This window comes from Rissa tridactyla, chromosome 16 (assembly GCF_028500815.1).
Source record: "Rissa tridactyla isolate bRisTri1 chromosome 16, bRisTri1.patW.cur.20221130, whole genome shotgun sequence".
NCBI lineage: Eukaryota > Metazoa > Chordata > Aves > Charadriiformes > Laridae > Rissa > Rissa tridactyla.
Genome location: NC_071481.1, coordinates 302,151 through 326,565, shown reverse-complemented (window position 1 = coordinate 326,565; position 24,415 = coordinate 302,151). Strand labels below are relative to the sequence as shown.

General features: G+C 49.7%; 1 protein-coding gene across 4 annotated transcripts in view; it reads left to right on the top strand.

Moving 5' to 3' along the window:
- Positions 1–24,415, top strand: part of CAMTA1 (calmodulin binding transcription activator 1) — a 292,757-nt gene that overhangs the window by 241,825 nt on the left and 26,517 nt on the right. For 2 of the 4 annotated variants that reach the window (XM_054222808.1, XM_054222805.1), the window contains 4 exons: positions 1,101–1,241; positions 3,548–5,403; positions 8,459–8,585; positions 9,346–9,480. In XM_054222808.1, the coding sequence (XP_054078783.1) occupies positions 1,101–1,241; positions 3,548–5,403; positions 8,459–8,585; positions 9,346–9,480 (2,259 nt within the window). Of the gene's footprint in view, positions 1–1,100; positions 1,242–3,547; positions 5,404–8,303; positions 8,321–8,458; positions 8,586–9,345; positions 9,481–16,252; positions 16,916–24,415 lie in introns of those variants that run through there. The other 2 variants (XM_054222807.1, XM_054222806.1) reach the window with 2 other exon arrangements.

The window sequence follows — 24,415 nt, the reverse complement described above, 5'->3', positions numbered from 1 at the left end:
GGTATGTTCTGGTGAAGGATTTTTAGAATACAACGTGCAAGGAAGGTGCTTTGCTGGAGTGTGACAGAGACGCTCCTGACCAGAAGCAGCGCTTCAGGCCTGAGCTGCCAGGGATGGGGATGTCTTGGAAATGATGTTGCCACCAACCAGCACTTTCCAAAAACTGCAAGTGAGCTCTAGTGCACGCAAAGGATAAATAAATAATATGCACATATAAATTGCTCAGAGAGACATTAAAGGAGACAGAAGATGCTTTGAGTCACTAATTACGGAGAAAATATTTTATAAATGCTATTTCCATTGTAAGTCAGGTTGAGTATATCACTATTATGTGGAAATCTGCATCTAAAAAATCCTGAGAGCGTGCCTTTATTCAAATTTATATGCGTGCAGTTTAGCATTCTTATTTAAATAGCCAACGGGCCAAAAGAGCCCCCAGGAAAAGGGACCTTCAGTTTGCAACATGTTCTGCCATGTCACCTTCCCGTCCGTTTTCCTAAGTTCCTAAAAAGTTGTCCAGGTCTGAGGAGGAGCTCACGCAGTGTCTGTTAGTGACTCCCAAAAAATAAGTCAGTCTTCGCTTTCGCCAACCAGGATCTCACAACAAAGACCTGGCAAAAGGTTTGTATTTGCTATTATACTGGCGTTTTGTTGGCTGCTGATTTTATTGTAAAACTAACTTTGTTTTCACATTAGACAGAAAAAGAATCTAAAATGCTCCTTGGAATTTTACTGTTTTACTTCCATGAAACACAAGTAGTTTTCAGGTTTTTAATGAAGGTTACGTGCACTATACAGATAGTCCTTGCAATTTTTCAGCTTAGAGAGACACCATTAACAGCAAACTGAAATAGAGAAAGATATTCTACTGAGGTTTTTCTTCCTCTGCATGTACCTAATCCAGGGATCGTATTTGGAAGCCTATAGATATCAGGGAGAATAGTAAACCAATAACCATTACTGTCGCACTTTATAGGTCTCCTTCAGTTCCGAGAACAAGCTGCAGGAGTGGGTTTCTGCTCTTCTTTTGGAGTGGCTTTTGATGGTTTCTGGCCTGTCGTGGAAGTTTCTGACAGGAAGTTTTACTGTTCTCTTTGCAGTTCATGGCATCAAGTGGACATGCAGCAATGGAAACAGCAGTTCAGGGTTCTCGGTGGAACAGCTCGTGCAGCAGATCCTCGACAGCCACCAGACCAAACCGCAGCCCCGGACACACAACTGTCTCTGCACTGGTACCTTGGGTGAGTCCCTCGGCAGGGCACAGAACGAGCGCAGCTCGGTCCGGACTCGGGGTAGGGCTTGCGGTACTGAAGTGCTGGAATTCAGAGGTGACAGAAGAAGTCTTGAGCATTAAAAGATGCAGCTGGAACTGCTGGAAAAAATGTCAACGCTTTGTAACGTGCAAGTTCTAATGAGTGCTCTCTATACATGACCTGCTCAAAAAGGCATATTCTTTTCTACATGCCCAAATTTTGTTAATGAAGCCTCAAAATTTGACATTCTTCTAACTTCATGCTCTGAACTCCTTGCCCCGCAGCCCATTTTGCTGAAGAAAAGGTGCTCAGGTGGTTAATTACAAGGTATCACTGGGCTAAGAGAGGCTTTACTTAGGTATTGTGAAAATATGAGAGATTTCTTTCCTGTAAAAGAATAGGGCTTTGTTTTGAGTGAGACTACGACAGCAAGAAACAGCATCCTTAGTATTCTCAATTTATCTAGAGAGTGGGAAGCCAAGTGATTCACTCTTCCAAGTCATCTGCTTTATAGCCCCCCTTCCTAGTATACTTTGGTCAAGTAAAATACGTGACACATTAATTAGTCTTTAGTGAAATTTATAGAGGAAAGCTGTCAGTGCTTCAAAGGGTTTCTTTTTTCTTTTTTGGGGGGGCAGTTGCATTATACAATCCAGATTTTAAGTAAGAATGATGACCTCTGAAATACCTGAGTTTGGATTAAAATTCAACCCTTAAGGCTCAGCATTTGATCCGGGCTTGCAGATCTGAACACGAATCCTTTTATTCTTCCCTTTGATGTTTTGTCTTGTGCTAAGTCTACTGCATGCTTTTTAACATAACAGTATCGCTTTGTTTTGTGAGGGCTCTCACATTGACACATACGTCCCCAATTCCTTACTGTCACCCGCAGAGACGGCAGTGTGAAAGCCTCTCCCTTGTTCCTGCTCATCTCTGTGCCTGGGAGAATAGAGAGATTTAATATTGCGTTTAGTCTCAAAAGCACCGTCCTGAACTACTTTAAGCGACCTGATTCAAATCTTGAGCACATAATAGAGAGGTTCCCCTTCAAGGGCAAGGAACAAAAGATTTAGCAAATTGCAGCGGCTACACAGAGGCTTTATGTTACCCAGAAGATGGCATTTATAATTGTAGCTATTAGCTATAAGGAGGAGGTTTCTTTCCCCCTTTAGTCATTATGCGGTACCATAATTAATGTTCTTACCTCATTCTAGGAAAAATGAATCAATTAAGGAAAGAAACATCAAAAATTCATGGGCTGTTCTTTCAACAACAAAAGCAGTCCCTGCACCAGAGTTTGTGGCTAAGGTGCCTTTGCAGACAGAATTTACTTCATCCTACCTGATTTCCAAGCTGCCAGGAACTCAGGTGATGTTCATCGTCTGTCGGCCAGCAAAGGCACTGCCTGGCTGAACTCCGTGGAGGGTTGTCTTCTGGTGACCTTTGCTTGAGCGTTCTTCAGCTGCCCCGATACTAATCCTGCGCTCTGCGTGCGACCTCTCAAAGTACAAAATGTTTATCTGTGAGCGTATGAGCGGCTTAGAACAAGAGAAACACATCACCATCCTTATGGGAGGGAAAGCTTTCTTTGTGCAGGCTAATGTAGTACTTTAATAATTTGATTGGCAGCTGTAATAGGCACAATGATGACAAGAGGAGAAGGGTTGCAATCTAGATGGCAGGGTGATGCTGGGGACAGGAGCACGATATGGCATCTGTCACCTCCAGATTACCCGTCAGCATCCAGCCCACGAGAGCGGTTGTCAAAAGACCCGATGTCAGCCAGCGTGAAGAGCCGGGCATCTGTGTTGTGGGGGGCTGAGGTCTCCTCCGTGGTGCAGAAGAAGCAGGGCCTGCAAGGCAGAAACCCACGGCTGACAGCAACAGCCCTCGCTTTGCAGACTTTGCACTGAGACCGGCCATGTTTAAATAACTCCAAAACTTGTCATAGATGCCGATTCCTCTCCTCCTAACGTGTTGTCTGGTGGCGGGGGGGGAGGGGGTAGGTGCTACACGGGGTGAGATGAAGGGTGCACAGGTGCCTGTTTTGTGGCTGCTGTCATTGCACGCGATGGATCTAGGCATTAAATGGAAAGAGAGCTGTAAATCTGGCACTTGCAAGAAGTTAATTTTATTTCCAAGGTCTCTCTTGCTCGTCCATACGTGTGCTCGCGCTCTCTCACACGCACACAAGTGCGTAAGCACAGCTCTCTCTTGGTACAGCCATGAGAGACGTAGCTAGCATCCTCTTAATTTTGCATTTACTGAATGGCAAATGTTGTTTTCTGGCACAGGGGCAGGAAGCAGTGTGCATCACAAGTGTAACAGTGCCAAACATCGCATCATATCACCAAAGGTCGAACCAAGGACAGGTGGGTACAGCGCTCATTCAGAGGTACAAAATAACGATGTCTCTGAAGGCAAGAACGAGCACAGCCATGGCAAGGCCTCCAGCCGAGAGAAGAGGAACGGCAAAGTGGCAAAACCGGTGTTGCTCCATCAAAACAGCACTGAGGTTTCTTCCACCAACCAGGTGGAGGTCCCCGACACGACCCAGAATTCTCCCGTGTCCATCAGCAGTGGATTAAATAGCGACCCGGATATGGCGGATAGCCCAGCCGTCACTGGTGTGTCCAGTATGGCTGTAGCTTCAGTTATGGGAAGCTTGTCACAAAGTGCCACCGTATTTATGTCCGAAGTCACCAGTGAAGCTGTGTATACCATGTCACCCACCTCCGGCCCCAATCAACACCTTCTGTCCTCAGATGCAGCTGCACAAGGACTGGTACTTGCTGTGAGTTCAGATGGACACAAATTTGCTTTTCCAACAACCGGCAGTTCAGAGAGCTTGTCGATGCTACCCAGCACTGTCTCCGAGGAACTTGTGCTCTCCACAACTTTAGATGGAAACAGAAAAATTCCAGAAACCACCATGAATTTTGACCCAGACTGTTTTCTTAACAATCCCAAGCAAGGGCAGACTTATGGTGGAGGAGGAATGAAAAGTGACAGCATCAGTACCAACATAAGGCAGTCACCCACAACAGAACGTAGCTTCAACTTCAATACAACCCTTACAAAAGAAATTAAAACTGAGGACACATCTTTCGAACAACAGATGTCCAAAGAAGCATTTTCCTCCACTTCTGCATCTAACACTCTCACCCTCACTACTGGTTCAGGTTTGCTTCCATCTGGAGGAGGTCTGAGCCCAAGTACCACCCTGGAGCAGATGGACTTCAGTGCCATTGACTCCAACAAGGACTATTCTTCCAGCTTCAATCAGACTGTCCAGAGCCCTCACGTTCATCAGACACCTTCCCCCAGCTTCTTTCTGCAGGATGCCAGCAAACCTCTTCCCCTTGAGCAAAACGCTCACAACAATTTGAATGACACAAGTGGCTCATTTGTGAGCACGTTAGGAATCCCCAGTGTGAAAACAGAGTCCTCCTCCCAAACCACTTCCAATTGTAATGGCACAGTGGAAACCAGAATAGAGTCCTCCTCTTCTCTCCAGCTCATGCAGTTCCAAGCAAACTTCCAGGCTATGACTGCAGAAGCTGAAGTTCCCATGGAGACGTCCCAGCAGGCAGAAGGGAACGAAAATCTGCTTAAATCAGGGGATCTTCAGGCCTGCAGCACAGAACACTACTTGCAGCCTGAGGCCAACGGGGGCATCAGGAACGGGAACAATCTCCCTATTCTCCAAGGAAACATGGTACAAGGACTCTATCCTGTGGCCCATCCCAGCTTAAATAACTCCTCCAACATGGAGCTTAACTTGGACCACTTTGACATCTCCTTCAGCAACCAGTTTTCTGATCTAATTAACGATTTCATATCGGTAGAAGGTGGGAGCAATGCTCTCTATGGACACCAGCTGGTGTCAGGGGACAGTGCCGGACTCTCTCAGCCTGAAGACAGTAACAGAGCAACCTACAGCCAGGCTGAAATGTGCATTCCTTGCTGCAGCCCTCAGCAGGCCAACATGCAGCTCAGCAGCACAGAGAACGGGGCCAGCACGATGGCGTACATGCATGTGGCTGAGGTGGTCTCGGCAGCTGCGGCACAAGGCACTTTAGGGTTGCTGCAGCAGAGCGGGCGCTTGTTCATGGTGACAGATTATTCACCAGAATGGTCGTACCCTGAGGTAAGTCCAGGGCTTTCACTCATTGACGTTTACTGCTTTATCTTTCATTGCTTGTTAGTAAGGGCTCCCAAGGACTGTTTCGTTAAAATTTGACAAGGCTTTTAAAATATTTCTCGTAGAAGTCAAAGAATCCAAGGCTATTTGAATGTCTGAGTGTACTTTTAATTAAGCCCTTCATTACCCTGACAGGGCCCTTTCTTCACTTAGGAAGCATCCTAACAGAAATGTTTTGTTTCATTGAAAAGCAAAGTGTTTCCCGCATGATGCCGTCATGGTGCCACCTAGCACAACTGGAGCTGATCCTTAAGTCTGGCTCTGATGTTCTCAGCAGAATAATTCCGGACCTGCATTGCCTTAATGAGTTCAGCATTTGCCTCCATCCCACAGATTAGCCAAAATCAGTCACATGCACCACAAGGTACAAATGTCAGCAGCACAGACTTTGCTGACGTGAAGGAATGCCAGAGGAAAGAGGCTGTTTTGAGCCAGTAATGGAGAGGCGGGTTGCTTTGAATTAAAAAAAATGGTCCTTTGTGGTTTTGGAAGCCCAGTCTTGGAGCACTATTGTATCTGTTACCTTACGGAGATGTGTAAGTAACTGCTCAGGAAAAGATCTCTCTGTTCCCATTGACTAGCGCTGATTTTCAGTCCTGTGATACCACCCCCAGTAAGTGTACATCTGACACCCCTGGGTGGCGAGTTTGCTAGTGGTTGAGGCAGCAGAAATATGCAATAATAAGCAGATAAGGTGGCTTAATCATCATCTGGACTATCCTGTGACAGCTCCAGGACCATGGTGTTAGAGGAGCAGGTGATGAGATGGTATTCAGTGGTTCTGCAATATGGTACTTGGTGTGAAAACATGTGTGTTCCCTCTGCAGATGGAAAGAAACTGAGGTTGCCAGCGTGCAGGAATGGCCGATGAGCGCTGACGAAAAGCCTCCTTGAGGAGTTTCTGCCCTCCATTTAGTTGCTCTCTCTCCAGACAAGCCCATGGTGGCCAGCAGGGTGGCTGTGCAGGCAGCTGAAGGCACCCCACTGCTCGTTAGCCTCACCCGCTGTTGGTGACTGGCCCATCTGGGACAGGGGATGCCCAGGGGCCTCACCTCTGCCAACTGCCAAATACAGAGTCCTCTCTGAGACAAGGTGGTCACTGACCATCGACCACTCACCACCAGCTGGAGTTTACCTCCTCTTGGCCATGGTGGAATTGGGTCTGAATGCCAGTCTTCTGCTTTTCTGGAGATGACACAAGCTCGAGTGTCAGCGCTGGTCGCCCCTAGTGTTATCTGACTGACTGCTTTACGTGAACAGTAGTGCAATGACGGTCTGTTAATGACTGAACCCGGTTAGGCTTCGTTTGCAAGAAGCTCGGTATTTTGGGGGCGTTTGGCTATGTTGGGCTACAGGCACTGCTTCTGCCGTACCTGTTGTCTGGACAGTTAGCCTGACATTTGTGTGTGTAGAAGGTCCCCAAAATCAAGAAAAAAACCCTAACGGCAAACCTCCAGCCTTTCTGGTGCAAATCTTTCTTTTTTGCTGCTACCATGGAAACCTTTTTTTTTTGTTATCCGTTGCTACACTAATGAATTGTTCGACTCCTGCTGGCAGAGCTTGTTTGGTATCTGTTTTACACAGGCCATGAAGCCAAACCCCTCTGCACGGCCCGGCAGAACGTCTGTCAAACCCAGCTCGGGTCCAGGGTCGCGCTGGCCGCCTGGGGCCCTACCCCGAGGCCGGGCCCCGGTCTGCGGGCAGCTCGGAGCGGCCCCTGCCCTTCGCCGCCGCCGGTGTTCGCTGCGGCCGCCGGAGGGTCAGGCGGGCTCCGGTAGGAGCGCGGCCCCGGGCCCGGCGCTGCCGGCCGGCCGGGGGGCAGCTCCGGCCTCCCGGGCGCTCCCGCCGTCCCCGGCGCTCCTCTGGCGGCCTCCGCCGCGGTGCAGCCGCCTCCCCGGGGCGGGCGGGCCGCGCTGCCGCCGGCGGCCGCCCGAGGGCAGCACGGCCGCGGGGAAGGGCAGGGCCGGGCCGGGCCGGGCCGGGCTGGGGCCTGCGGAGGCCCCGACGGGCGCTGCTGTCCCCGAAGAGCGCGCGAGGACCCGGGCCCGCTCCCACGGGCCTGAGCGCGGGTGTCCCCGGACCCCGCGCCGGCAGCAGCGGCCGGGCCCGGCTCGGGGCCGCGCTCTTGGGCAGAGGAGCCCGGCGGGGTCCGGCCAGGGCAGCCGGACCCGCGGCCGAGCGCCGCTCTGCAGACACAGCCCCGCTGCGGGTCACCCACTGGTGTCACCCTTACTTGCTTAACCCGGTTCCCAGTACCCAGGAAAGGGCAGGTCCTGCGATTGCTGCTTTTAACTGAGATCTTCCGACATCGCAGTCTGTCGGAGCCATGGTCCAGCTCCTGTTGTGGTTCCAGTTGTGGCTTTGGAGGCGATGTCTCACCTTCTGTGTCCTTTCCCTATCAGCAGCCTTCCACCCGCACCGGCAGGGTCGGGGCGGCGATGGCGAGTGTGCGGCGTGCTCGCTGTGACTGACCTGTGGCTCTTTCCAGTGGCAAGGAAACAAGCCTGGTGCCCGTGATGGGGGGCACGAGGAGGCCATGGTGGGCATGAGGAGGCGATGATCTGAAGGGTCCCTAGACAATTCTGTGATTTGATGGCGGGCATGAGGCAGGATGGGGCACCAGGAGCTGCCTGGTGGAGGGGTGTCTGGCGTGCAGCATGGAAGGGGTTTGCCATCACTGATCTCGGAGCTGGTGAGTGACCAGAAGGCAGGCAGTGGTCTGTGGTGAGGGTCCCACTGGCAAAGCACAGGACTTGAGCGTATGGGCAGGAGTGGGGAACAGAGCGAGTGAAGAGAAGCAAAGATGCTCTGCTATGGAATACTGTTTGCGTCCCTCCCACAGTGCTGGAAGACCGGGGCATTGGTGTGTTGACTGGTGTTAGCTTGGCACTGCCCTTAGCCCTCATGATGCAGTTTGCTGTTCAGCCATCTCAGTGCATGGTCCTCTCTGGGGATGGCTTCTTCTCTAATGTTGTTTTTACCCTGCCTCTTTTCTTCACAGGGAGGAGTAAAAGTCCTAATTACTGGTCCATGGCAGGAAGCCAGCAATAATTACAGCTGTCTGTTTGATCAGATCTCAGTGCCTGCATCTTTAATTCAGCCAGGGGTACTGCGCTGCTACTGCCCAGGTAAGGAACACCTCTCTCCTAGTGGTTTCAGAGCAAGTTCTTAGCCTAATAGTGTCGTGTATATATCTTTACTAAACTCATGGACCCGTTGTGAAAGGTAGTGCATAAACATTGAGAAGCTTTTCCTTTTTCTTTGACCTATTTACCGTGACAAGAACAATTTAGGATCTTGATACATCACAATGAATATTGTTTAGAAGCTCTGAATTAGCTTTAAAATAATTATATGAAACAGTTCTAAGCATTTCTTTAGTTTTGAAATAGCAGATTAAAGAACAACTGTTATTCAGGGGGTGCACTCACTGCTCTGCTGCCCCTTAATTTGCCTATATGCTGCACTTTGTCCTTGGTACTCACAGGGTGAGAACAACTCCAACCTCCCTGCAGAGATTTTCCATAGTGATGGCCCTCAGTATGTGACTTCAAGTGTATGCAGAATAGCTTTACTTTGTTGCTAGGCCCCAGCTTCCCACTGGAAATGCAGTGAGGCTGGGTAATCTTTAGGAACACATGTGATTCAGCCTCCTGCCAAAATAACCCATTAGATGACTCTTAAGCTTACAACCTTCATGTTTGAAAATACAGATTGGCATTTTGGACTCTTTAGTTGTCTAGTCACAAAAATATTGTCAAACACCCCCTCTGCTCACATTGCATCTGCTCTCAGCCTGCAATTTAGCGCATGGGAGATCAATAGGATAATACCTAGCCGTGCATTTCTGCGGGGACGTCTCTCTTACCACATGTTCTTTCCTTTTAGCTCATGACACTGGGCTTGTGACTTTGCAAGTTGCCTTCAACAATCAGATCATCTCCAATTCTGTGGTGTTTGAATACAAAGCCAGAGCTCTGCCAACCCTGCCTTCCTCCCAGCATGACTGGCTGTCCTTGGATGGTAAGACCATGTAATACTCTTTAACAAAGCTCACCGGATGGTAGGACTGTGAATGAAAGGAGCAGCTCCTGGTGTGGGGGAGGGATGTAGAGGGGCGAGTTTGTGCTGTGGGGAAGGTCTGTTGCACAATTAATCAAAGACCTCGTGCTGAAATTTCTTATTGGTTCTTTTGATGTGGACAAAATGTGGCTGCATTTGATGGGAAGAAGACAAAGGGATGTTGTCTTTCAATAGAAAGCTGATTGTTTCGACAAAACAGGGACTGCCCAGTACCTAGCAGGAGAGGAGCATCTGCCCTGCAGTTGTCTTCCCTGAGGACTCTGAAACTTGAGCTTGTCTAGAAAAATGTATATTTACATAAGCAGAAAGTGGGAAGATGGTGAGACAATTTAAGGAATTATGAGACTTTACAGTCAGCCACTGCTGTGATGTCCACATCCCACTTCGTTATCTAGGAGTCACCAAAGGGGGCAGATACAGATTCTGCCAAACACTTGGGAGTCTCAGTGCCAGAGCAGTCTGTGCTGACGGCAAGCCAGGCATGCTTTGGCGCATAACAGCCACAATCAGCCTTTTTAGACTCATAAGAGCATCCCTTGTGCCTTGCAGGGATGAGATGGACACCCTAATAGCATTAGGTCTTAGCCAAGCAGTTGGCAGAAGAATCCAGAACTGATCAGAACAGATCTCTGGTGCCTAAATGTCACACTGAGGGGTGGGAACACAGGCTCCGTATTTGAATGGCAACTCTGTGCGTGCAAGTTTTAGGTTCAGCTAACCCTATGCCCCCAAAAATGCGTTTTATAAAGGAGCAAGATGAGAAGGATAGCAGGGGAACTGAGGAGCCTGAAACCTCCATTTCCCTTCCTGAGCGCAATTGCTGGAGAGATGCAGCTTCAACTCAGACCAAGGAGACGCAGGGCAAGAGCTGGTTTCTGTGACAGGCTGGGAGAGGGCGGTAATACTGCTTTCATCTTCTTCATCAGGGAGAGCCAGCTGCTGGGGCACTGCATTTTGTGCAATCTGCTTAGCAAAGTCCCAACACTCCTGCTCGGTGACCCATTTGCTAAGTGTCTGTTTTCTCTGCTAAATACAGGAGACAAATATGGTAAAGTCAGATCCTTTGTCTTCAGAGATTTCAAACTAATATTAATGTTACAAAGTGTTACACAAAAGAAGTCACAGGAGCAGTTGTTTGCACAGGGCCATACTGAAGGCAAGAGAAATAACGAGCAGTTTGCTCCTCAGTCAATTAACCTCATCCTATTTGGTCTGTTAGCTCCAAACACGGTAACTGTAATACAACACATGCTTTGGGAAATCTGCCGTGGATATTACTTTTGATACCAGTTTAATGCCTTTAAAATATTGCTGTCATTACAAAGATTTGAAGCATGTGTTACTGTGTCATTATTTTATAGCTTTGATGAACATGGCAAATACTTTGAACTGTTAACTGGAGAAGTACTGAACAGTTTTAAGCTTAATCCAGGCCAGCTACATGTCAGTGTAGGCAGGTGGTGTTTGAAAGGTTTTTGATGGGCTCCCTCGTTCTGTCTGGGAAGCCCTGACAGGAGAAGCTTTCTTCATTTAAGCGTTCATTAGAAGCTTTCTCCATACCATTAGCAGCTGTGAGCCTAGGGACTAGCCATGTGGGTCGAGTCTGAGCACCCTGACACTGCCGATGACAGCATCCGCGGTTCGTCTGTGGAACGTGACGCTGCAGGTGAGGAGGAGCCGTTTCTAGCTGGATTCTGGCAGAGCAGCATGTGTACGTGTGCAGGGTCTGAGATGATGCTTTTGGAGACAATTCGGGGGGGAAATAATAAGAAAACAGAATTTCCTTCAAAGTAGCATCAGGCATGATTCCAGTGGCACAGTACCTGTATCTGCAGCTGTTCAAGGTTATCCATTAATATTAGCAGCAGACCAACGAATCCGTCCTGGCTCTCCCCGCCTCCCGCCCCCAATGCCACGGAACACAGACATTTGGTTTGTCTCCGGTTTCTGACTGTAGCTGCTGTGTTTCTCATGCCACATACAAGAGGGACATTTCAAGGAAGTTGGGGCATCACTGCTTACGATGTAGACACGAGTGGAATAGAGACAAATCACTGTGGTTTTTGCAGGAATAAAGAGAGGTTTGTGACTTGGCTGTAGAGGCATACTTGCAAACAGAAATGGAAATAGCTCTTAAAGAGGAAGTGCACATGCTCGGCATCAAAATTGAGTTTGCCTGACATCTGAGTATTGGAAGAGTCTGCAGGTGTTTTTCATCTGCTACCGAGGCTGCACGTTGCATGTGAAGTACAGCCGATACTGATGTGATGGAGATTGATATTCAGCTGTTAGCAATCTCTCTGGCGTGGCATGCAAAGCGGATAGGTTTTAAAACCCTTGTTTGACAATTCCCTCAGTGCTGGTGAATTTGGAGGAGCTGCAGAAGGTGGCTGTGAGTACTGCCTCTGGTGTTCCTGCAGTTTGTCTGGGAGCTCCTGGTTAGCGGGCAATCTCTCAATTAGAGATTGTTATGATGTGGTGATGGTGGAGGGGAGGGGGACTGCAGCAGTGAACAAACTAGGGCATTGCTAACAGGGAGGGGAAAAAAAAAGTAAAAGGACCGCTGCATTGCAGAGGCCCTTCAGGGAAAACGACTGAATAATTATACTAACCGTGACTTATCAGAAGCCTCTGCCTTGATGCACAGCGCTCCAAAGGGAGCAAATTACACTCTTATTTAAAGGACCAGCAACATCTTCCGTTTGTTCTTGGAGAACAAATGTTAGCTTAGCTAGCTAAGGTATAAGCTAATGTGAGTTGATTCTATCAATAGAATAAATAACCAAATCCCTGTCTTCTCTGTTTACTTTAATTGCCCTGCTTCAACTCCGTGTCCTGCCGCCTGTTAGGTAGTCTTGAGGGAAGGATTTCAAGGAATATTTGTAGTCCCAAAACATTGACTAGAATTTTAAAATTCTTTTTAATTAACTGAATGAAACACTTTGAGTTCCTTTGCACTACGCTGTTAAAACACAGTTAATGATTCCAGCTAGCATGACTGCTGCAAGAGAGGCAGGGTTAACAGTCAGCCATACCCCAGGAACAGCGTAGTAAAAGGATAAGCAATTCCCATCTTCCATAGGTTCAGATAAACCATTGTCTTCCACAAATCTTTTTAAAATAAAGACAAAGACATCCTATATGTGAACTGTATATTTTCAGTTACGTTAAGACAAAAATTAATCCGCCTTCTTTGTTCAGTTCTGCAGATACCTGAAAACCTTTAGCCTGTGTTTTTTTCTTAAGGAGGCGAGTCTTTAGCTGCCTGACCATGCCCAGCTCGCGGCGTAGTGGCTTCCATTTCTCGGCAAGCTCCGCTTGAGAACTGTGTAGGTGGTGTATGCCTTTGCAGTAACGGGCTGTGCTACACAGGCTTCAGAAGTGAAAGGGCAGACAGTAGTACCTCAATCATGAAAAGATATGGCGTAAACAAAGCCAATAAATAAAATAGATATGTACATAAAATTGCTGTTCTCGAGTATGGATGGCTCCCAGTTAATGCTAAGGTAGTAAGCACGCTGGGAATCACGCCTCTGTAGAAGTTTCCACACTTCAACGGAGAAGCATCTGAAACCAAGCGTGCAAAACCAGAGTTCCACGGTGACCAGCAGGAAAAAGTGAGCACAAACTGTTTTGCACGCTGAGCAGCTCTCAGTGCAGGCTCAGAGCAGAGACGCTGCTGGCTGGGGGACATTGCTGTACCCTCTGCCACAGGGGAATGCCGTGGGAGCCACGCTTGGGCCTGTGCAGCGTCTTGGCCGGATCTGCTTCCACCTGGCTACTGCACTAGCAGAGAGCAGCAGTGGTATGATATATCGTGCTTCCTTCTTTTAAGCAGTTATAGCAACTTTTGCTTTAAGTTTTTTTTTTAAAGGCAAATAATTCTTATGATTATTCAGGGACCATGTAAACAGTGCGTGTAGGGCTCCGGCTCTGGGGGAAATACAATGAACAGGAGGGTGTTTTGAGTGAAACAGTGGGAATCGAGTTTCCCAGAGAAAAACATTTCATTACATAATTTCCTGGTTTATAGTAATTGTTCCTGTTGGAAGTAGCGAGCTTGGGACAAGGATAAAATCCCACCTTTTTGAGCACAGAGCAAGTACTGGCCAATGGGATGAGGGAGCAGTACTGCAAATGACTGGAAGTGTTGTGAGACCACATCCCTCCCTGCCTCCTGTTTGTGGGACTGTACCGAGCCAAGCGAAGGAACATGCGGGGGAGTTTGAAGGAGCAGCATGTTGGGTGCCCATCCTCTGAAGGGCTTCATCCTTCTCCAGTGTCTATGCTGCGCTATAAAGCATAGTGCACCTTTTTCCGAACTATGGACAGCCACCCTTGTTATATTCTGAGTTTTCCTTATTTTACCCCACAGATGAATTAGATCTTTTACAAATGACACTCGCTGCTGATGTTCTTGCATATTTTTTTTCTAGTTAATTAGAATCATGGTGTTCTTTAAAAAGAAAGAAAGCCTTTCTTCTTCTCATAAAGGAAGCACTCCCATGTGATCCTGATCCCCCCTGATAAACTTGGCAGCCTCTTCTTTTTTCTCTATAAAACCGATAGTTTTCAGAAGCCATTGTGTCAAATAGCCGTTTGACCTCACTTTTCATTCACTGCCTGAGAAGAGGTTCTCTTAAGTAAGAAAAACAGAAAGCAAATGAAACCCCTTCTGAAGTGAAGGACAGAGATCTTCTAGTGACAGATGTGTAATAAATTAGAAGGGCTTTTTAGTACAGATTTCCAGAGGAACGCACGTGGGTTTGCTCTCCTCTGAAGCCTTTGCCGCTTTCAGAAGATGTCTGTAGTGATGATGTTTCCTTGGCGTGGGGCGTGATCAGAAATTCCAGGGAGACTGGTGTGAGTGCTTCTTGGCATTATGCTTATGCATCTGCAGAAAAGAGGTTGTGGAGGGGTAAGTGCTGCCATAGGGAGCCCAAACAGAACTTAAAGGTACGGGCAGGCAACGAGTGAACTGTATGGCATGGATGAGGGTGTGACTGGTACTGAATAGAAATGGCATTGATGCAAGAGAGCGTAACAGGCAGCCTTTCAGCTACTGCTGGATTCTCAGTTTAAGATTTGGCTGTGTTTCCCAGCTGGAAAACATAAAAAAGACTGGGGGGTTTGGTGGTGCACTCATGTTGGTGTGACGTGGCCGTACCTGTGGCACCCAAACTCTCATTTCGGCATGCGGGAGGTGGATGGGATCACATGCATGCAAGTTGTCTGTGACAGCACGGCGTGTGTGTGCTCCCTGTGGCATTTCACAGTTTGGCAGGTACAGGATTTCTGTAACATGGTGGTAAGCGTGCGAGGTGGCAGATGTTCATCACCAAAATCCACGGAGGATGTCTGTTTGCCGGGACCAGATGCCCTTTGTAGCGTGCAGGTGTGATGAGATGCAGACAGCAGTCTTATAGGAGAGACATGTTCAGGATCGGTGAGGTCCTTAAAAATGTTGTTTCACTGCCATAAGAGAATTTTGGTAGAAAAGACTCCATGTCCATGAACAGTATCACTGTTTCATCACTCCTCCCTCCATTTGGATCGAGGTCACTGGGTGCTTAACTTTACATCTTGGATTTTACCATAAGAGATTATATGTTTGGGTTCTGTTCGGGAATAGGGATGAAGGTTTTGTACTGTGTTACGGGGCGGTGGGTGCAGCAGGAGCGTTGGTACGGGACGTGGATGCCACTGTAAACTTAAAATGTTTCTGTTCATCCTCCTCTCTTCTTTACTGACTCCTGATCTGTCATGTTTGTGTTCCTGTTGGGAATTGTTGGGTTGTTGTTTTTTTCCTTTCGCACACGACCATTAAGGACAGCCCGCGCTGCCACCCTTGTTTCAGAGCGCTCTTCTGTTGCTTTGGCTGCATTTCCCAGAGCATCCTTTTCTGCTTGGCTATAATGTGGTTGAATTAAGGTGAGGAGGATTTCCCTTCCCGTTCTGGACGTTGTCTTTTGAGCCAGCCTGACTTTATGGTCAGGCGTCGAGCGGTGCCTCTGCACAGCGTGTTTTCTCTCGGGCCGAGGGGTGGGTCGGTGCTGGGCTCTGCAGGCCCTTTTCCATCAAGTACCTGCACGGACTTTCTCTGACGTTTTACGTCGGGTTTTAACGCTCTGCAAATGTGCCTTAATAGGGCAATTAGCAAAACTGTAATTATTTTGTGTGTAGCGAGATGAACAGAGCTGCACGCAAGAGCCTGCAGGCTTGAGGGTGACGCCGGTATCGCACGTCCCGGCCCTGAATCCCGTGCTACCGGAGCTCGCCGTGTGGGCGCGCGTTTCCCGCAGGCACCGGCACTCGCCCTCCGGCCGGGGCGGAGACCGGGACCGGGCCGCCGGGCGGGCACAGCTCGGTCGCTGCCCGCGTCCGTGCCGCGGCGGGCTCCGGCCGGGCTCCCCGGGGCCGCCGAGCGCGGGGCGCGCGCTGTGAACGCGGCGGCGGCCGGCGCTGGGTGCGGGTGACGTCAGCCGCGGGGCGGGGCCCGGCGGGGGGAGCGGGGCGGGGGGAGCGGGGCCGCGCCGCCACAGACAATGGAAGGCGGCGGCCGCAGCCGCCTCCCGCCGCCCGCGGGCGCAGCCGGCCGCCGCTGAGCGCGGGCGGGAGGCGTCGGACGGGGCTGGTATCCCGCTATGGCGGCGCCGGGCGGCCCCGGCGTGGGCTGAGGGCGGCGGCGGGACCCCGCTCCCCGCCGAGGCAGCCTGAGCCGCAGCGCCCGGCGGCGGGGTCTCGGGGCCGCCCGCCCCGGAGCGGGTACCGGCGGGTGCGAGGGGGTGTCGGGCGCCGCCATGGGCCCTCGGCCGCGCCCGGGGTAGCCGGGGCCGCCGCCCCGCCGGCTCCCAGCCTCTCGCCTGATCCATCGCCCGGGACGCCGGTGCTTTTGTCGGCCGCCCGCGGTTCCTGTCCCGGGCCCGTCCGCGGGCTCCGGTGGGCGGCAGCCGCGTCCCCTCTGTGAGCCGCCCGGTGCGGGCGAGGCGCGGCCCGTCGCCGTGCGGGGAGACTCGCAGGTCTCCCACATGCTGGAGCCTGCCCCGGAGCCCGCCCGTGCTGCGGCGCTGCCCTCCGGCGCCAGCCCTCGGGCAGCCCTGCGCCCCGCCATGGCCCCCGCCGCCGGACGTCGCCCGGCCGCCGCGGCCGGGGCTCTCCCCGTCCCGGGGCATGCCGGCGAGCGCTAGCCCCTGCGCCGCGGAGGTGCGGGGCGGGCAGCGCTGAGGCTCCCGCCGGCGGGACCGAGGAGCTCCGGCGCGGCGAGGATGCGAAAGGCGACGGCCGGGTCTGGGGGAGCCCGCTCCGACCGCCCCTGCCGCAGGGTCCGCGCCAGACGCCGGCTGGAGCCTCCGCTGATGCCTCTGTAGACTCCCAGGTCAGTCCGCCGGTGCCAGGTGTTGGGGGTTTATTTACCTGGCAGCCGGTAGAGGTGCTGCAGAGGGGTCTGGGACTCCCACCCTGCGCAGGTGTGACCAAGTACTGCTTCCAGTAAGTATGTCGGGACGGTGTGTCGTGCAGTATCAGTTTGGTTACATCTGCATGCTTCTGTGTTGTCCGTCACTCGACTGTACCTACAGTGTGAATGCGCGCTTTTTTAAGCTCGCTGTTCCTCCCCCTCCTCCCTGTGCCCCCAGCTGCGGGACGCGGTGGCGTTTCCCTCCCTTGTTGGTGATGTTACGGTGCAGGTTCAGAGTTGTGACAGCACTTGTACTGTAGCATCGCGCGTGCGGCAGGACGATAGCATCCAACACACCTCGCGCTCTGAGGTGGTGCGGCGCAGGATGAGGTCAGTAGCCCGGACCTCCCATGGGGAGTTCAGGGATGCTCGAGGCACACGCCTGCTCCCTGCCAGGTTATTGCAAAACTCGTTTTGCAAAAAAAGAGCAGGACTAGGAAGGAGAATTCAGAAGACCATGTAGGCCACTCCCAGTTTACAGATAGGGTGAATGTGGTGGACATATGACTTTTTGAAAGCTTCCAGTGAAGGAGATCTTGATCTCTTTTTCTGATGTATTCTAGTGTTTCACAGTTCTGTAGCTTGCAGCAGTTCCTATTTATCTAATTTTGCAGACAATAGAGGCCATTTTATATCATTCTGTTCATCATTGTGCTGATTTCTGGGTGAATATTTTGTTTCTTGAGTTTGCAATTTTTATGAGAGAAAACTTGGGTCAGAATTTTTACCGTACTTACAGTACCATTGCACAGATACTGCATAGTGCCCTGTGAGGTGTCTTTTCCCTGTTTATAGCTCCTTTAGCGTGTAATCCTTGGAGGAGGGAGTGTCCGTGAGCGGTGGGTAGCACTGTGCAGGTGAGCAGCAGCGCAGCTCCTCCTTGGCTGTTGCTCTTTGCATACATACAAAAGCACAGCATCTTCCATGGTGCTGGCACCTATGGGAAAGCACGGCCAATTTCTGACCTGATATGCAGGCAGCCAACTGTTTTTATACAAATTACTAAATAGCACAAGAAGTGATATCTTCAGCGGTCTGCCCTACCTCTAAAATACATCGAGTCCACATGGCATCTCTGAAACCTTTCCGGGTGTGCTGAAGTAGCCGTTCCTGGGTAATGTGAAAATCCTGCCATCCCTAAGCCGTGTGGAAGAGAAGCCTGAAAAAAAAGGTAGCAAGTGCTGTTGGTATAGAGACTGGCAGTTGGGGAAAAAATCAGCCTGAGCCATCCCCCTTCTCCTCTCCTCTGGTAATGGCATGATAAAGAAAAGCAGGGGGAGAAGTGCCATCTTTTGAGGAAGCACTGGCTGCTCGGTGTGACAGAGAGGAGCAGAGTAGTCCCAGATGGCACGGGAGTAATAGCTAAAATCCCGCAGAATTAACTAGGGGGAAAAGTGTTGCCAGTAAAAAGTCTTGCACTGGTAGGTGCATTAATGGCTTCAAATCAATGACAATGCCTGTACGCGCAGGTCTGGATTACTTCATTATTCCTGCCCATGCCCAGTAGTGTTTATTTCTTCTGTGAAAGCACAGACTTTCTTCAGCTGTCACTTAGGCTCAGCGTGTAAATATGGTGTTTTCATCATCTCGTGCCTTAGTAGTTGTGGTATTTGTCACTAATCAAAAGGCCTGGAAGTGACTTGCCTTGCTAGCACAGATATGAATTTGTCTTAGAATATTAAGTAAAAATTGTAAGAGCTTTAATTTGCTGGTAGAGACAGTGACCTGTAACAGCTTACTGCTGAACAGGGCTTTTTGTAAGATGCATTGAAGATGCTACTGCAGCTTCATTTCAGAAATACGTGTTTCTGCAATGATGACACCTCAGAAGTAAGTACTAAACCAGATCAAATTGATGCTGCGACATGGAAGGTGTTCAGGATTTTTAACGTACAGAAGAACTGAGCGAGATTTTATAGGCAAGTGACAGATGATCTGTAAAACGGGAACAGAGCAGCGGCACTCAGAGAAGTGGTGTGTCCGTAGACTGCTTCCATCTCCACCCATCGCTTGCGCTGGGTGGGAGAATATGGTGTGTCTGACTTGCTCTGCAAAACAGAAAAATGTCTTTGCGCTGCATGTTTTTTTACAGCGCTCAGCTATCGCACTTGTTAAATTCAGTCTGCATGTGTTCATGCAGGGAATGTTGTTACACAGAAACTGCCGTTAAAGAACCTGCACGTGCTGAGAAGCCGGTGTCCTCGGAGCGGCTTCTTGCCTCCTGAGTATTTAAGCACAGTGCCTGGGGACATGTGCAGATACAGATCTCACACAGCAGCGTTAAGTTCAGTGGTTAGAAGTCTGCGGGGAAATAATTATATCCTGGGCAGATACTGACCAGTGGAATGTGCTGGGGATCACGCCGCCCTCGTCCTTGAGTGCTTCCAGTCAAATGCTGTCTGTCGTTTGGGCTGTGCGGTGTGGCAGAAACCCCAGATCTCCAGGTGAGAGTGGAAAAAAGAGCAAGCGATATAGACACTGCTCACTGCTAAGATCTGCTGATTTATTTTCATCAGTGCAAAGCAGTGTTTCCTCTGTAGTAGTTTAGGCAGCACTGCCATGTCGTGAGTGGTACAGACTGTTTCTTGCTGGTTGGAGCTTGCTTGGCGAAAGAACAAAAGAGGAGATCCTTTTAGATATTTACTTGTCCAGTAAAGCGGTGTGCAGGGATTAGAAAAGCAGCTCTATGTTAATTTCTTAAACCTGACTCGTCAAGCGAAGGAGGTCTGGTCACTCGTGGCTGTATGTTGGTGTCCTCTTAGCTCCATACCTAGACCATAGTAGTATTTTAGATAAAACCCAACAAAAGTGCAAGATCTGAGACTCAATGTCTGCTAACATGTGGCTTTGCTACATTTTGTAAAAAAGCAGGAGCAGGAGGCAATGGTTTGAGCTGGTGCCCGCCCATCAAGAACACTGCTTGTGTAGCTCAAAAAGAGAAATAGTGTCTTTGGGAGAGGTCTTGGGGTGAGAAGCTGGGAAGGGCTATGGCAGGGGGGCAGGTATTGCACTTGTTACTAAGCTCTGCAGCACTGGCGTTTCCCCCAGATTTGGTCCTTGCTTTTCTATGTAACTCCACCCTTATTCTTGTTAGAGTCTCAAGTGCCTTGTCTCCTGCTGGCGGGACGACGCGGCTGAAGGAGGGAGTGGTGGAGTGTCTTTGGGTGGTTCTGCAGGAACTGTCCCACTCGGTGTATAATTGCAGACGTTGCTGGTAGCAGCCCTCTTGCCTCCTTCCATGGAAAAAGCATGTATAACATTTTCAAGTGCTGTGTTCAGCTGCCCTGTCAGCACGGGGCAGGCGCAGCCCGGAGCTTCACCAGCTGTTTGGCTTCACGGGGTGGGCGCTCCTGCCGTCCCTGTACAGGGCGTAGCTCTGTAAAATGCTAACTGATGTAAATAACCCTGCATCCTTAAAAGGCTTGTACAGAATAGTTTTGCGTCTCTAGAAATGTTTTGTCCATAACTTGCTATCATTACTGTAATCAGTAGTAGGCTCCCTCTGAGTACGAATTAAAAAGAAGCTCCTTCTGCACTCAAATGATGGTTCGTGTTTTAGGGAAATGAGTATGAGATTCAAACCAGTTTCTTAGTACGGGTCAAAATCTGGCCACGCAGCTCTTTCCAGCCCCTCCTTGCAGGGACAGTCGGGGTCCCCTCAGCCTGCGGGTGCTGCGGAGCCACCTTGTCCTGGTGCGACACTGGAACAGCTGGTTTTCTCAGGAGGACCAGACCCTGCAAATAAATACTGTTTCCTAAGCTCGTTTTTGAATCCATGGGATATCCTCTACCTCCACTACGAAGGGCTGAGGACAGCAGAAGTGAAAATGGCTTTATGTGTGATGGCGTAGGTCCCTAATTAACACACGCTTGGAGTTTGCAGAGTTCCACAGAAGATTCCACAATGATATTGTAACATTTCTTCAAATTTGTATGTAATGGAAAAACTCAAGAAATGGAAAAATTTGCAAGTCTAATTTTTTGTCTCACAAAAAAACCCTGAAATTTGATCATCAAAAGCAGAGTCCTTGTGTAAAACCTTAAATAGGTGGATATGTTTGTATCCACGTGCATTTTTGCTGCCTTTGGAAAGAGCTAGGTTCTTCCAGTGCAAGACGTCATCTTCTCTGGGCTGGAGCTGTTCAGGCTTCCTGTATAATGTAGCAGGAGAAAAGCTTGTTTTGACAACTTGATCTGTATGCTGTTGAGCTCTTGTCTTCAGTGTGCTGCGAGGTGGGTACTTGTCGTGAGACCCGCTGCTGAATGTAGAAGACAAGAACATGGAACCTGTGTTCTGTAACTTCATTGCCTGCTGGCCAGGTGGCTCTACACAGACCCTGAAGTGAGCAAGACAGAAGAGAGTGTGACCATCAGAGTAAGAAATAATGAGGGATAAAGGGTCTTGAACTCAGAGTGAAACCTGGGACGTTCATCCCTAGGGCACTTACAGCCCATCTCTTAATTTTTGCAAGGTAAATTGCATAACTTCAGACAGCTTTTCTTTTTCTCATTTGCACTTCATTTTCATCCTGTCTGGGCTTTGCTGACAGTGCTTTTTTGGCAATTAGGGTTTTCACAGGAAAATGCGTTAAGACAGTCAGCGATACTGGGTCAGGTTTTACCATGTTTTCTTTACCAGAAAACGTGGTTTTCTTTTGGGATGAAGCACAGTACTTTGCTTAAAGAATGTGTTGTGGTGCCATCCGATACCTTCACTGTTGGTCTGGAGGATCTCGTTTCAGACCTGTCATGTTCAGTACCCGGTTCCTCTGAGTTTTACACAGCTGCAGCAGTCACCCTTCTATATAGGCTGCTAATGGGGATACAGATACATCAGTTTTCAAGATAAACTGGGTGTATCGCATATGACTTGTGGTGTGTAAAGCAGACTTTGGTTTTGAACCTGTTGAACCCATGACTATGTAACAGAAAGAAGATGTTTTCATGCCAGTTTGTGGCGTAAGTTATACTTCTATTTTCTACATTATGCTGTTGTCCGTGGGCATGAAGCTGGCCAAATCCTGTTACTGAGAATACAGAAGTGATAATGCTTTGATACAAGCTGGCAAGCTTGGGACTTAAAGAATGTCGATTCCTAGGAGGTCACTTAAAGACTTACCCTTTAATTAGGCCCCTGCAAAATCTAAGTTTTTAAAGTACAAGATGACATTTATTCTTTGTAGCTTAATTTTAATGGGGTAGGACCTAGTACCTTTTACCAGGACTAGGCAACCTGGTAAAATAGTTTGGGAGTTCACCCACCTGTGGACAGTTGGTTTTTAAAATGATCCTGAGAGAATCTGCAGGAGTGCACCGAGAAGAGAGTGTGCAGAAATCGGTATTTGTATGTGGTTTACTTTTGGGAGCCTGACGGAAAGCAGGCGGGTTCCCTGGCCCACTCCAGGCGAGGACAGAAGGAAAGGTGCTGTTGAGGGGGTTGAATGTCGCGGGGCCCTTCCACACAAGGGCTGAGCTGGGGTGTCCTCGCTGCAGCCCGGGCAGGGCATCTCTCAGCTCATGGCGGTGTGGGAACCGTGCTGACCGCGCTCCGAGTGCCGCTGATCTGCGTGTGTCCAGGTCCAGGAGGAGCCTTTTGTCTCGTTGCTGAGTCCAGAGGGAACCTTGGGGGAAGGTGTCCTTCCCTTCGGCTGTGCCTCTGTGCTTCGGTGTCCTTGTTTTGCTTTGTTAAGGATGTACCAACTCTTGCAGCATAGCTAGTTGCTGTCTTCCCTTTCCTGTTTGTGCTCTCTCTCTGCCCTTCCTTTTTTTAATTTTCTTTTTTTGGTAGATAGCACAGTGCACATTTATTATGGAAGCACTATACATAAATAATTTTGAAATTGCCATAAGTTGTGGCTTTGTTCTAGCTGCTTAGGTAGCAAGTTTAATCACCTGGAAAACGGGCAGCGTAGAGACACTTTCCACGCACCACCGCCCCGCTCTCCTTATTTGCTGCCTGGAGCTTTCTCATCCCAGGGTGCGCCCTGCTGCTGGGTAAACGCCGGCGGTCTCTGCCAAGGGCTCCCCTCGCTCTCTGCTGGAGCTCCAGAATGTTTGTTTCCCCTTCCTGTTTTACTAATAGCAGCATGTTTGTGACCTGCCTGTGGTCTGAGCAGCGATTTACAACTGTCTGTGAAAAACACCGTTGTCTTGGTAAGATGCTGTGGGGTTACAGGTTACTGTGATGAGATTACAGTGTCTGTTCTTCAGATGCCTGTTAAGTCAAACAGAAACCCTCTGCTGCGTGAATCAGGTAGTCCTGCCCTGCGTGCTTCCCGGGAGCACTGTCCAGGTGTCTCAATAGGAATACTGCTGTTTCAAATTCAGTTTCTGAAGAAAAGTTCCCTGCTTTTCTTTCCTTATTTTGGTGTTCCCATCTGGGGACAGGGGTGGTGGAAGATGTCCCTTTAGTAACTTCAGTCCTCCAACAAAACATGCCAGGGAGTGCTCAGCATCATTAGCCTCCTATCAGGAAGGGTGGAGGCTTCACTCATTAGAGATCACAGAGCCTAGAGACAAGAGCCTGGAAAATGGGCACAGACATGAAACCACAAAGGTTTCAGCTTGAAAAAAAAAAGGGGAAAAAATAGTAATTGCACAATGTACTTCTGCATCTCACTGGAGTCATTTTCTTCTGCTGTTTCTGGCTGTACAGAATAGTTATCCTGTTTTGACAGCTAAATGGGTAGGAGCAAATCTCCAATATATTGCAGCCCTGGGCTGCTTGTTCTATAACACTGGTTCAAGCCAAATTTCTTCGTCTTTTAAAAAGATGCTACTTTTGCCTATACAAGGTTGAAGGCTCAGATACAATGCCCGGTGTGTGTTGCTACTCTTAGCTCTAATAAAACGCAAGTGCTGGCCACCTGGCTAGAGAGAGCAGTGTTAAATGTGCAGAACGGAGCTGTTAGCCTGCGTGGCAATGGTGCCCGAGTTGTGGTGGCTCCGTCGGACACGGCCCACAGCGAGCGGGGTGTCTGCGCAGCAGGGTCCCTGCCGTCCTCCGCAGCGTACGTGCTGCGGCTGGCGGTGGGGAGGAGACGGCGCCGCGGACTGCACTGCAGCACACTGCAGCACTCCCAGCCAGGGCTCGCTGGGACAACAACGTCTGCTGCCGCTGTCACCGCCGGTCAGAGACGGGCCCTGGCACTGCAGCTGCATTACCAATATTTCCTCGTGTAACTGTCAGTCACTTTCACAGAGGCTTTGCAATTAACAGGACAAAGGAATTACTGACAAGGCACTGATAATAAGTGATAGTGTTTTGGACTAGGCGAGGAAAGGCTGCAGTGCGGTGGAATGGGTGCTGGCCACGCTCCTGGCTCTGGGCAGGCAGGGTGGGACGCGGTGTTACAGCCCCCTGGAGCTGCCCGGGAGGGAGCCGAGCTCTCGTCTGCGGTCAAACCACGGCCGCCTCGT